At 41.1% G+C, this 14,264-nt stretch overlaps 1 protein-coding gene across 1 annotated transcript in view; it reads left to right on the forward strand.

Annotated features, from left to right (window-relative positions):
- The window catches only part of CMTM3 (CKLF like MARVEL transmembrane domain containing 3), a 117,728-nt gene that overhangs the window by 28,520 nt on the left and 74,944 nt on the right, over window positions 1-14,264 (forward strand). The window contains exon 3 of the mRNA XM_053698396.1: window positions 538-633. Within this exon, the coding sequence (XP_053554371.1) occupies window positions 538-633 (96 nt within the window). The remainder of the gene's footprint in view (window positions 1-537; window positions 634-14,264) is intronic.

Consider the following 14,264-nt stretch of genomic DNA (forward strand, 5'->3'; position numbering starts at 1 on the left):
TGCTGGGAATTTCAGAAGTGTGGTGCACACTGCACAGATGCAATTAGCAGCCTTCTAATTACCAAAAAACAATGGCAAAGCTATGCATGTCTGCTAATTCTAAACAATGTGGATCCCAGCGATGCTTTTACAACCATTTGTGTTATGACTGTATGTAAACAATTTCAGTGAGAAGCCCAAAGTTTGTGAAATATGATTGTATTTGGTTGCGAAATGGTGGCATGAAATATACCTAAATGGGCCTAGATTAATACCTTGGGTTGTGTACTAAAAAAATAACATAGCTTAGATAGGTAAATAAAAAAAAAAACAGCGTGCTATTTGTGTTTAAATAGAGTGATGGCAAAAATTCTAAAAATTCTCTGGTCTTTTGGGTGGTTCTTTCTCTGAAATTTCTGGTCCTTAAGGGGTTAACCACCACTACTACTGGAAAGTTTTTCCGGGTATCCGCATCACTTTAAATAAAGCAGGACATTTTCACATTACCTGATGTCTTGTTCTTTGGAATCACTAATGTTTCTACCCATGTTTTTTTAGGATTTCATTCGCTGTGTCACAGCTGCCATTATATATTTTGTGGTATCTCTTGTTGCCGTCTCAAATTACACCGGTGGAGCATCAAAAGCTGCAGCAGTGAGTATATTATTAATTTGTTAAATAATCTCTCATTTTACTCAGTATTTGAGAAGTTATGTATATAGGTGTGATGGGTGTTTCCCGGCTGAAAGGATTAAAGGGACAGTCTAGTAAAAATTAAACTTTCATGATTCAGATAGGGCATGCAATTTCTTCTACTAGATACGACAAGTCCACGGATTCATCCTTATGGGATATTATCCTCCTGCTAACAGGAAGTGGCAAAGAGCACCACAGCAGAGCTGTATATATAGCTCCTCCCTTCTCTCCACCCCCAGTCATTCTCTTTGCCTATACTAGTAATAGGAAGAGGTAAAGTCAAAGAGGTGTTAAAATGATAGTTTTTATTTTCTTCAATCAAGATTTTTTTGCTTTAAATGGTACCGGTGAGTACTATTTTTCCTTAGGCAGCATATGGAGGTTGATGATCTTAGCAGTTGTCACTAAGATCCAGACGAGTTCCCACAGAATGGCTGAGGAGTACTTGAGAAGCTTCAGTTTGGGGATCGTTTTCATGCTACAAGCATTGAGGTATGTTCAGTCATTTTATTTCTGAAGAGACTGTGATATTTCAGAACAGGCTGACATAGTTCCCATGAGGGAAGGGGTAAGCAGTAAACCTATAGATAGAAGGGGTATTACTGGAGACCTGTCTGTGACTCGTTTATGGGCTAAATGCAGTAAGAGAATGATGGCTGCATAGTTAGACACTGGGGCACAGCTTCGGTTGGGCCCAAACTAGAGAGATAGGCTACCGGAGTCATAGTGAGACTTGTCAGACCCCTGAGGGCAGGTAGGCGCCACAGCAGAGCTGTGGCAAGGTGCAGGGGGATGTTAAGTTGTTTTTCATAACGTTTTGGGAATAATGTTTTTTTCTTAGAGGGTTAATTTGTCCCTTACTTGTGGTACTATATTAGGCTACAATATAAAAAGGATATATGCTAAAATTGTGAGCGTTATAGCATTTTGAAACAGATTTGAAAAGATTGTGCGCTTTTTTACTTCTTAAAGGCGCAGTACCTTTTTCAAACTTGCTGTTTTTTCAATAAATAAAGTGTTTTCAAGACTTTTTGTGTTTATTACTAGCCTGTTCAACATGTCTGACATTGAGGAAAGTCAATGCTCTATGTGTTTAGAAGCCATTGTAGAACCCCCACTTACATTGTGTCCCTCTTGTACTGAAAGGGCCTTACATTGCAAAGAACATATTTTAGGTGATAAAAGTATGTCTAAGGATGATTCTCAATCTGAAGAAAATCAGGTTATGCCATCCAATTCTCCCCAAGTGTCACAACCTTTAACGCCCACTCAAGCGACGCCAAGTACCTCTAGTGCGTCTAAGTCTTTTATTCTGCAAGATATGGCTGCAGTTATGTCTACTACTGCGCTTACCCTGTAAAACTTCCAGGTTTACAGGGTAAGCGCAGTAGGTCCGGTATTAAGGTAAATGCTGAGCCCTCTGATGCTTTATTAGCCATTTCCGATGTACCCTCACAGTGTTCTGATTTGGGGGTCGGGGAATTGCTGTCTGAGGGAGAGCTTTCAGATTCAGGAAAGGTGTTACCTCAGACAGATTCGGACGTGATGTCCTTTAAATTTAAGCTTGAACACCTCCGCCTGTTACTCCGGGAGGTTTTAGCGACTCTGGATGATTGTGACCCTATTGTGATACCACAAGAGAAATTGTGTAAGATGGATAAATGTCTAGAGGTACCTACTTACACTGATGTTTTTCCAGCCCCTAAAAGAATTTCGGACATTGTTACAAAGGAATGGGATAGACCAGGCATTCCGTTCTCTCCCCCTCCTAATTTTAATAAAATGTTTCCCATATCTGACACCATTCGGGATGCTTGGCAAACGGTCTCTAAGGTGGAGGGAGCTATTTCTACCCTAGCTAAGTGTACAACTATACCTATTGAGGACAGTTGTGCTTTCAAAGACCCTATGGATAAAAAAATTAGAAGGTCTTCTAAAGAAATTGTTTATTCATCAGGGTTTTCTTCTACAACCTATAGCGTGCATTGTTCCAGTTACTACTGCAGCAGCTTTTTGGTTCGAGGTTCTAGAGGAGTCTCTTAAGGTTAAGACCCCATTAGATGATATTTTGGATAGAATTAAGGCTCTCAAGCTGGCTAATTCTTTTATTACTGATGCCGCTTCTCAAATGGCTAAATTAGCGGCAAAAAATGCAGGTTTTGCCATTTTAGCACGTAGAGCGTTATGGCTTAAATCTTGGTCTGCTGATGTGTCATCAAAATCTAAGCTTTTAGCTATTCTGTTTAAAGGTAAGACCCTATTCGGGCCTGAATTGAAGGAAATCATTGCTGATATTACTGGAGGTAAAGGTCATGCCCTGCCTCAGGATAAGACTGTTAAGATGAGGGCTAAACAAAATAATTTTCGTTCCTTTCGAAACTTTAAAGGAGGACCCTCTACTTCCTCTTCCGCCACAAAGCAGGAGGGGAATTTTGCTCAATCCAAGTCAGTCTGGAGACCTAACCAGGCCTGGAATAAAGGTAAACAAGCCAAGAAGCCCGCTGCTGCTACTAAGACAGCATGAAGGGGCAGCCCCCGATCCGGGACCGGATTTAGTAGGGGGCAGACTTTCTCTCTTCGCTCAGGCTTGGGCAAGGGATGTTCAGGATCCCTGGACATTAGAAATTGTGACCCAGGGGTATCAGCTGGAATTCAAGGATTTTCTCCCAAGAGAAGAGGGAGATTTCATCTTTCACATTTGTCTGTACACCAGACAAAAAGAGAGACGTTCATACGCTGTGTAAAAGACCTCTATACCATGGGGGTAATTTGTCCAGTTCAAAACTAGAACAGGGACAGGGGTTTTACTCAAATCTGTTCGTGGTTCCCAAAAAAGAGGGAACTTTCAGACCGATTTTAGATCTAAAGTGCTTAAACAAATTTCTCAGAGTCCCATCGTTCAAGATGGAGACTATACGAACAATTTTACCAATGATCCAGGAGGGTCAATATATGACCACTAAGATGAGATAGAAAACACACAGCGCCCACCGAATCAAGGTAGCTTTTTAAACAATTTATTATGCGCAAGAAATAAAATATATACACTTACAAGATTGTAGTGTTATAGATGCCTTTAAAAGATTATGTTGTCAGCAAGAGTCCGTCCATCCACAACCAGCTGATAAGCTTAGAGTTGCTTTGACATTGAAGTGTCCTGAAGCACGTTATCCCAGCGCTAAGCTAAGTGGAAGTACACAAGCCGCTCTCTGTGCAGAACATCACACGCTGTTGTGGGAGAACAGCTGAGGCAGCAAGACTGTGTGAGCAGCCCTTGAATACGGAACTCTAAGCTTATCAGCTGGTTGTGGATGGACGGACTCTTGCTGACAACATAATCTTTTAAAGGCATCTATAACACTACAATCTTGTAAGTGTATATATTTTATTTCTTGCGCATAATAAATTGTTTAAAAAGCTACCTTGATTCGGTGGGCGCTGTGTGTTTTCTATCTCATTTCAGTTATTATACCTTTTGTCGGACGAAAGACATCCGGTTTACACACTAAGCAGCAACCGATCAAGTGCAGGAAATCTGAAAGGAGCTTCAATATTCTTTCAAGGTTCAATATAATAGCATATACTATCTGGACATTTTTTATGGACATTATTGGTTAAATTGAATATATATATAATATTGTAATTTTTATTCAGAACAATACGTATGAATATTTTAACCATTCTAACCATTTTAATGTTGTTATTATAGATTTTAAAGACAGATTGTCCCACACACACAAAATAGGTAGTATAAAACGGATATTTTAATCTAAAAACTAGAAAAATTAAATCTTATATTTCTAGAAAAAATCTTCTGTGCACAGTTGGGCAGGGGAGATAGACTATTGCAGGGAGCGCTGAGATTTAACATTGGGTAAAAATATGACCACTAAGGATGGACCTTAAGGATGCATATCTTCACATTCCTATCCACAAGGATCATCATCAGTTTCTAAGGTTTGCCTTTCTGGACGAACACTATCAGTTTGTGGCCCTTCCCTTCGGGTTGCCAACAGCTCCCAGAATCTTCACAAAGGTGCTAGGGTCCCTTCTGGCGGTTCTCAGGCCGCGGGGCATAGCAGTGGCACCTTATCTAGACCATATCTTGATTCAGGCGTCAACTTATCATCTGACCAAATCTCACACGGACATTGTGTTGGCATTTCTAAGAACTCACGGTTGGAAAGTGAATATAGAAAAGAGTTCACTAGTTCCACTAACGAGTTCCATTCTTGGGAACTCTGATAGACTCGGTAGACATGAAAATATTTCTGACGGAGGTCAGAAAGTCAAAGATTCTAAATACTTGCTGAGCGCTTCAGTCCATTCCTCGGCCATTAGTGGCTCAGTGTATGGAAGTCATTGGGTTAATGGTAGCGGCAATGGACATTGTTCCGTTTGCACGCTTTCATCTCAGACCACTGCAGCTGTGCATGCTCAGACAGTGGAATGGGGATTATGCAAATTTATCTCCTCAGATAGATCTGGATCAAGAGACCAGAGACTCTCTTCTTTGGTGGTTGTCACAGGATCATCTGTCCCAGGGAATGTGCTTCCGCAGTACAGCATGGGTAATAGTGACGACGGACGCCAGCCTCTTGGGCTGGGGTGCAGTCTGGAATTCCCTGAAGGCTCAGGGTGTTTGGGCTCAGGAGGAGTATCTCCTTCCAATCAATATTCTGGAACTGAGAGCAATCTTCAACGCGCTTCAGGCGTGGCCTCAGTTGGCTTTGGCCAAATTAATAAGATTCCAGTCGGACAATATCACGACAGTAGCATATATCAATCATCAAGGGGGAACAAGGAGTTCTTTAGCGATGATAGAGGTTTCAAAGATAATCCGATGGGCGGAGGCTCACTCTTGCCATCTATCAGCAATCTATATCTCAGGAGTAGAGAACTGGGAAGCGGATTTTCTAAGTCGTCAGACTTTTCATCCGGGGGAGTGGAAACTCCATCCGGAGGTGTTTGCATCATTGATTCGTCAATGGGGCACACCGGAATTGGATCTGATGGCATCTCGTCAGAATGCCAAACTTCCTTGTTACGGGTCCGGGTCAAGGGATACCCAAGCTGTACTGATAGATGCTCTAGCAGTACCTTGGTCGTTCAACCTGGCTTTTGTGTTTCCACCATTTCCTCTCCAACCTCGTGTGATTGCAAGAATCAAACAGAAGAGAGCTTCGGTAATCCTAATAGCGCCTGCATGGCCACGCAGGACTTGGTATGCGGATCTAGTGAACATGTCTTCTCTGCCACCTTGGAGACTTCAGTTGAGACAGGACCTTCTCATTCAAGGTCCGTTCCAACATCCAAATCTAAATTCTCTGCAGCTGACTGCCTGGAGATTGAACGCTTGATCTTATCTAAGCGGGGATTCTCTGAGTCAGTCATTGATACTTTGATTCAGGCTCACAAGCCTGTCACTAGAAAGATTTACCATAAGATATGGCGTAAATATCTTTATTGGTGCGAATCCAAGGGCTATTCATGGAGTAGGGTTAGGATTCCTAGGATTTTGTCCTTTCTCCAAGAAGGATTGGAGAAGGGGTTATCATCTAGTTCCTTAAAGGGACAAATTTCTGCTTTGTCAATTCTACTACATAAGCGTCTGGCGGATATCCCACACGTTCAGTCTTTTTGTCAGGCTTTAATCAGAATCAAGCCTGTATTTAAACCTATTGCTCCGCCATGGAGTTTGAATTTAGTCCTTAATGTTCTTCAAGGGGTTCCGTTTGAACCCATGCATTCCATAGATATTAAGCTTTTATCTTGGAAAATTTAGTTTTTAGTTGCTATCTCTTCTGCTCGAAGAGTTTCTGAGCTTTCTGCGTTAAAATGTGATTTGCCTTATCTTATATTCCATTCTGATAAGGTGGTTTTGCGTACTAAACCTGGATTCCTTCCTAAGGTTGTTTCAAATAAGAATATTAATCAGGAAATTGTTGTTCCTTCTTTGTGTCCTAATCCTTCTTCTAAGAAGGAGCGTCTGTTACATAACTTGGATGTGGTTCGTGCCTTGAAGTTTTACTTACAAGCGACCAAGCATTTCCGTCAAACATCTTCTCTATTCTTTGTTTATTCTGGAAAGCGTAGGGATCAAAAAGCTACGGCTACCTCTCTTTCTTTTTGGCTGAAAAGCATCATCCCCCTGGCATATGAGACGGCTGGACAGCAGCCTCCTAAAAGGATTACGGCTCATTCTACTAGAGCTGTGGCTTCCACATGGGCTTCTGTTGAACAGATTTGTAAGGCTGGGACTTGGTCCTCCCTTCATACTTTTTCCAAATTTGATACTTTTGCTTCTTCTGAGGCTGTTTTTGGGAGAAAAGTTCTTCAAGCAGTGGTGCCTTCCGTTTAGGTATCTGTCTTGTCCCTCCCGTTCATTCGTGTCCTGTTGCTTTGGTATTGTATCCCATAAGTAAGGATGAATCCGTGGACTCGTCGTATCTAGTAGAAGAAAAGGAAATTTATGCTTACCTGATAAATTGATTTCTTCTACGATATGACGAGTCCACGGGCCTCCATGTCTTTTTAGACAGATTATATTTTTTCAAAACTTCAGTCACCTCTGCACCTTTTAGCTTTTCTTTTCTCTTCCTATACCTTCGGTCGAATGACTGGGGGTGGAGAGAAGGGAGAAGCTATATATACAGCTCTGCTGTGGTGCTCTTTGCCACTTCCTGTTAGCAGGAGGATAATATCCCATAAGTAAGGATGAATCCGTGGACTCGTCGTATCGTAGAAGAAATCAATTTATCAGGTAAGCATAAATTTCCTTTTTTAACAACTTTCAAATGTACTTTTATACTTAAATTTGCTTTGCTATCTTGGTATTCTTTTTTGAAAGCTAAACCTAGGTAGGCTCATATGCTAATTTATAATCCCTTGAAGGCTGCCTCTATCTCAGAGCATTTTACAGTTTTTCACAGCTATACAGCGCTAGTTTGTGTGTGCCAGATAGATAACATTGTGCTCACTCCCGTGGAGGTATTTATGAGTCAGCACTGGCTAAAATGCAGAGGCTTAGATACAAGGTAATCACAGAGGTAAAAAGTATATTAATATAATCATGATGGTTATGTAAAACTTGGAATGGGAAATTTAAGGTATTATCTATCTTTTTAAACTATAAACATTTTCAAGGAGACTGTCCCTTTAACCCCTAAACGTCCAAAGACATACAGGGTACGTCCTACAAAAACTTAATGACCAAAGACATACCCTGTGCGTCCTCAGGGGTTTCAAGCGGTGGAAGTGATCGTGATTGCTTCCAGCTGCTTTCGTGGTATTGCAGTGATGCCTCGATATTAAGGCATCCTGCAATACCATTTTTTTTACCCACTGATGCAGAAAGAGCCACTATGGTGCTGATCGTTGGTGGGTGGGAGCCACAGCAGGGAGGCGGGTGGGCGGCCCATAGTTGGTTAAGTTCCGGTTCCTGTCTTACTAAAGTGTGCGCGGGGGAAGCGCGTGCGCAACATTCACAATAATGCCTTGCAAAATTTATGGGAAGGAGGGAGAGGGAGGGGGGAATAAATGTTGTGCAAAGGATCTGGGAAGGGGAGAGGGTAAGGTATTGAGGGGGGCAGCTACACTACAGAAAAATCGTTTATTCAATATAAAAAAATAAAAAACACTTTTTTTTTTGGCAAACTAGGTACTGGCAGACAGCTGCCAGTACCCAGCATGGCAGCAAATAGGTAGAGGGGGAGAGTTAGAGGGCTGTATGGGGGAGATCAGGGAGGTCGGGGGCCACAAAAATGTAAAAATAGCCCTGGTCCTTAAAGGGACAGTATACACTCATTTTCATATAACTGCTTGTAATAGACACTACTATACAGAATAAGATGCACAGATACTGATATAAAAATTCAGTATAAAACTTTTTAAAAACTTACTTAGAAGCTCTCAGTTTGGCTCTGTTGAAAAGGCAGCTGGAAAGCCCACTGCAAGTGGCAAATAAGACACTCCCCCCCCTCCCCCTTCTTTTGTATATGAAAAGACCCTTTACACAAACAGGAGCAAGCTGGAGTAGGTAGCTGACGGTATTCACATAAAACTTTGGGGCTTGGTTAGGAGTCTGAAAATCAGAATAAAAAAAAAACTTTATGGGCTATATAAATAGATCATCTACAAAACATTTATGCAAAGTAAAAATGAGTGTATAATGTCCCTTTAATTGTAAGAAAATTGAAAAATAGCCTGGTCACTGGGTTAAACACAAATGAAATTTAAATGTACACCTAAAGGGACATATTACTCCTTTTTGTTACGATGTATATGAAAAAGCAACAGTTAAACATATTCAAATTATTTGTTGTGTAAAAAGGATTATGGTAAAGCTGTTTAAATTTAAAGGGACAGTTAACAACAGAATTTTTGTTGTTTTAAAAGATAGATAATCGCTTTATTACCCATTGCTCAGTTTTGCATAACCAACACAGTTATATTAATATACTTTTTACCTCTGTGATTACCTTATACCTTATCTATTGACTTTCATTTTAGCCAATTAGTGCAGTGTCTGCCACAATCCACGGGCGTGATCACAATGTTATCTATATGGTTTACATGAACTAGCTCTCCCCTGTTGTGAAAAGCAAATAAAAAAGCAGCCTTCAGGGTTTTAGAAATTATCATATGAGCCTTCCTAGGTTTAGCTTTCAACTAATATCAAGAGAACAAAGCAAAATTGGTGATAAAAGTAAATTGAAAAGTTGTTTAAAATTACATGCCCTATTTGAAACATGAGAGTTTTTTTTTTGGACTTGACTGTCCCTTTAAGGTGAAGCTAACAGGAAATGCATTACGTACAATATACTTTAGCACACTGGAAGAAAGGGACAAATTCCAAAGGAAAAATGGTTTATTGAATGCAGAAACAAAATAAAAAAATACAATCAAACAAAATATAAAGCTCTGTAGTACATTTTTAAACATTCTCTTTCAGATTAAACAAAGAAAATGTTCTTTTAAATGAAATTCTTCATAAAGTTTTCAGGAACAAATGTTTCCCACAGTCCCCAGATAAGCAATGTTTCCCAAACACAGTCCTCAGGACCCTTAACAGGCCAGGTATTCATTATTTCTTAACTAGAGCACAGGTGAAATAATTAACTGATGGGTGAGCTGATTATTTCACCTGTGTTCTAGTTGAGATATAATGAATACCTGGCCTGTTTGGGTTCCTGAGGACTGGGTTTGGGAAACACTGCCAGGCTGGAGTATATCCTGCAGGGCAGGGGTACTTTGGGCTGGAGTGAAAAAGCACTAACAGGTCAGATTTCAGTTATGTTTAACCCCTTAACGACCGAGGACGTGCAGGGTACGTCCTCAAAAAAAAGGCAGTTAATGCCTGAGGACGTACCCTGCACGTCCTCGGTGTGGAAAGCAGCTGGAAGCGATCCTGCTCGCTTCCAGCTGCTTTCCGGTTATTGCAGTGATGCCTCGATATCGAGGCATCCTGCAATAACCATTTGTAGCCATCCGATGCAGAGAGAGCCACTCTGTGGCCCTCTCTGCACCGGACATTAACGGCTACGTTTGTGGGTGGATAGGAGCCGGTGTGGGAGGCGGGTGGCGGCCATCGATGGCCCCGGATGATGCTGAGGGGGGCGGGATCGGGGGCGGGAATGCCCGGGGGGCGCGCACGGGCGCGCGCGCGTGCACGGGGGGTGGGGGCGGGCGCGTGCACGGGAGGGAGCGGGTGGGAACCGCTGCACTACAGAAAAAGTACCATTAAAATTTACTAAAAAGGGGAAATAAAGTTGGCAGTAAAAAGATCAGGCAGGTGGTGGGGGTTGGTCTGTGGGGGGGGGGAAGCTACACTACAGAAACTAAAAATAAAAACAAAAAAAAAACTTTTTATTTTGCAAAATGGGTACTGGCAGACAGCTGCCAGTACCCAAGATGGCCCCCAATAAGGCAGATGGGGAGGATTAGAGAGCTGTTTGGGGGGATCAGGGAGGTTGGGGGCTAAGGGGGGATGCTACACCCCCAGCATATGTAAATATGCTTTAAAAAAATAAAAATAAAAAAACCTTTTATTTTAGTACTGGCAGACTTTCTGCCAGTACTTAAGATGGCGGAGACAATTGTGGGGTGGGGGAGGGAAGGGAGCTGTTTGGGAGGGATCAGGGGGTCTGATGTGTCAGGTGGGAGGCTGATCTCTACACTAAAGCTAAAATTAACCCTGCAAGCTCCCTACAAACTACCTAATTAACCCCTTCACTGCTAGCCATAATACACGTGTGATGCGCAGCAGCATTTAGCGGCCTTCTAATTACCAGAAAGCAATGCCAAAGTCATATATGTCTGCTATTTCTGAACAAAGGGGATCCCAGAGAAGAATTTACAACCATTTGTGCCATAATTGCACAAGCTATTTGTAAATAATTTCAGTGAGAAACCTAAAATTGTGAAAAATTCAACGTTTTTTTTATTTGATCGCATTTAGCGGTAAAATGGTGGCATGCAATATACCAAAATGGGCCTTGATCAATACTTTGGGTTGTCTGCTACACTACACTAAAGCTAAAATTAACCCTACAAGCTCCCTACAAGCTCCCTAATTAACCCCTGCACTACTGGGCATAATACACGTGTGGTGCGCAGCGGCATTTAGCGGCCTTCTAATTACCAAAAAGCAATGCCAAAGCCATATATGTCTGCTATTTCTGAACAAAGGGGATCCCAGAGAAAAATTTACAACCATTTATGCCATAATTGCACAAGCTGTTTGTAAATAATTTCAGTGAGAAACCGAAAGTTTGTGAAAAAGTGAACGATTTTTTGTATTTGATCGCATTTGGCGGTGAAATGGTGGCATGAAATATACCAAAATTGGCCTAGATCAATACTTTGGGATGTCTTCTAAAAAAATATATATACATGTCAAGGGATATTCAGGGATTCCTGAAAGATATCAGTGTCCCAATGTAACTAGCGCTAGTCTTGAATAAAATGGTTTGGAAATAGCAAAGTGCTACTTGTATTTATGGCCCTATAACTTGCAAAAAAAAGCAAAGAACATGTAAACATTGGGTATTTCTAAACTCAGGACAAAATTTAGAAAATATTTAGCATGGGTGTTTTTTGGTGGTTGTAGATGTGTAACAGATTTTGGGGGTCAAAGTTAGAAAAAGTGTGTTTTTTCTATTTTTTTCTCATATTTTATAAAAAAATTTATAATAAATTATAAGATATGATGAAAATAATGGTATCTTTGGAAAGTCCATTTAATGGCGAGAAAAACGGTATATAATATGTGTGGGTACAATAAATGAGCAAGAGGAAAATTACAGCTAAACACAAACACCACAAAAATGTAAAAATAGCCTTGGTCCCAAACGGACAGAAAATGGAAAAGTGCTGCGGTCATTAAGGGGTTAAATAATCAGCAGATGGGTAAGAGCAGGTTAGTTACCATGGTTACTGATCAGATGATTATTTAATCTGTACTCTGGTTAGGGGTACTTGAGGACTGGAGATGAGAAACACTGTCCTGCAAAGGGTTGCCAGAGGAGCAATGTATATTCCCCTCTGCACCCCCTGCAACATCTGTAACTCCTAAGTGTCCAGGAAAACAAGGCTGAGGTGGCAATCCCCCTGCAGGATCCAGAACTGTGACCACACAACATGCAACACAGTAACTGCTTGATTAGTGGAAGAGCTGATTTATATCTGAAGAGCTCATTTATATCTGTACCTATCTGCTAGTGTGTGTGTGTATATACTGTATGTATGTGTGTGTGTATATATATTGCCTAGATTACGAGTTTTGCGCTATAGAGGGTGCGAAAGGAACACAACAATAGTTGCGTTATTTCACCCTCCATAGCGCTGCCATTACAAGTTCCTGAAAAGCCTCCTTGTGCGTGCGTGCGTGCGATATGGTGGCATTAAGCTCCATACCGCACAAAATCCAAGGGCTGAGAATACGTGCTCGTGCACGCTTTCCCCATAGGCATCAATGGGGAGAGAGTGTTAGAAAAAAACTAACACCTGAAGTGCGGAATGAAAAGCTCCGTAACGCAACCCCATTGATGTCTATGGGGAAATTTTTTTTTTACGTTTAAACCTAACACCTAACATAAACCCCTAGTCTAAACACCCCTAATCTGCTGCCCCCGACATCGCCAACACCAAAATAAAGTTATTAACCCCTAATCTACGTGCCGACACTGAAATAGTTATTAACCCCTAATCTGCCGCTCTCGACATCGCCGCCACTAATAAAAGTTATAAACCCCTATTCCTCCGCTCCCTGACAATGCCGCCACTATAATAAATTTATTAACCCCTAAACCTCTGGCCTCCCACATCACCGCCACTAAATAAAGCTATTAACCCCTAAACCGCCAGCCCTCCACATTGCAAAAAACTAAATTAAACCTAACAACCCCCTAACTTTATATTAAAATTACAATATCCCTATCTTAAAATAAATAAAAATTTACCTGTGAAATTAAAAAAAGTATAAATTAACCTAACAGACTATTATACTAAAATTAAAATAACTACCAATTAAAAAAAGTCTAAAATTACAAAAAATAAAAAATACTAAATTACAAAAAATAACAAGGAAATTATCAAAAATAAAAACAATTACACCTAATCTAATAGCCCTATACAAATAAAAAGCCCCCCAAAATAAAAACAACCCCTAGCCTACAATAAACTACCAATAGCCCTTAAAGGGACAGTAAACCTTAAAAATAATGTTATATAATTCTGCACATAGTGCAGAATTATATAACATTATTTAGGTGCTATAGCCATAAAAGCATTTTTTACCGTTTAATTTGCTAAAATACGGCGCTTTTACAGACCCGCTCTCTGCTCTCTGCTGAGCGGGTCTATTATTTTTAGTCAGCGCATCGGGCCAGCTGTATAGTCACAGCCCGGCCCGACCGCGCCATAGCACTAAGTGCAGCTCGCTCCTGTCACAGGAGCGAGCTGCACTTAGTCTTATGGCGCGGTCGGGCCGGGCTGTGACTATACAGCTGGCCCGATGCGCTGACTAAAAATAACAGACCCGCTAAGCAGAGAGCGGGTCTGTAAAAGCGCCGTATTTTAGCAAATTAAACGGTAAAAAATGCTTTTATGGCTATAGCACCTAAATAATGTTATATAATTCTGCACTATGTGCAGAATTATATAACATTATTTTTAAGGTTTACTGTCCCTTTAAAAGGGCCTTTTGTAGGACATTGCCCTAAAGGAATCAGCTCTTTTACCTGGAAAAAAATACAGTAAAACCCACCATCCAGCCAACCCCCCAAAATAAAAAAACCTAACTCTAACAAAAACCTAAACTACCCATTGCCCTGAAAAGGGCATTTGTATGGGCATTGCCCTTAAAAGGGCATTCAGCTCTTTTACATTGCCCTGTAAAGGGCATACAGCTCTTTTAAAAAGCCTAAACCCTAATCTTAAAAAAAAAAAAACAACCTAACACTAACCCCCGAAGATCCACTCACAGTTTCTGAAGTACGGACATCCATCTTCATCCAGGCAGCGACGTCTTCATCCAGACGGAGAGAAGTCTTCATCCAGGCGGCGTCTTCTATCTTCATACTGGCGGC

This window comes from Bombina bombina, chromosome 1 (assembly GCF_027579735.1).
Source record: "Bombina bombina isolate aBomBom1 chromosome 1, aBomBom1.pri, whole genome shotgun sequence".
In the NCBI taxonomy this organism is placed as follows: domain Eukaryota; kingdom Metazoa; phylum Chordata; class Amphibia; order Anura; family Bombinatoridae; genus Bombina; species Bombina bombina.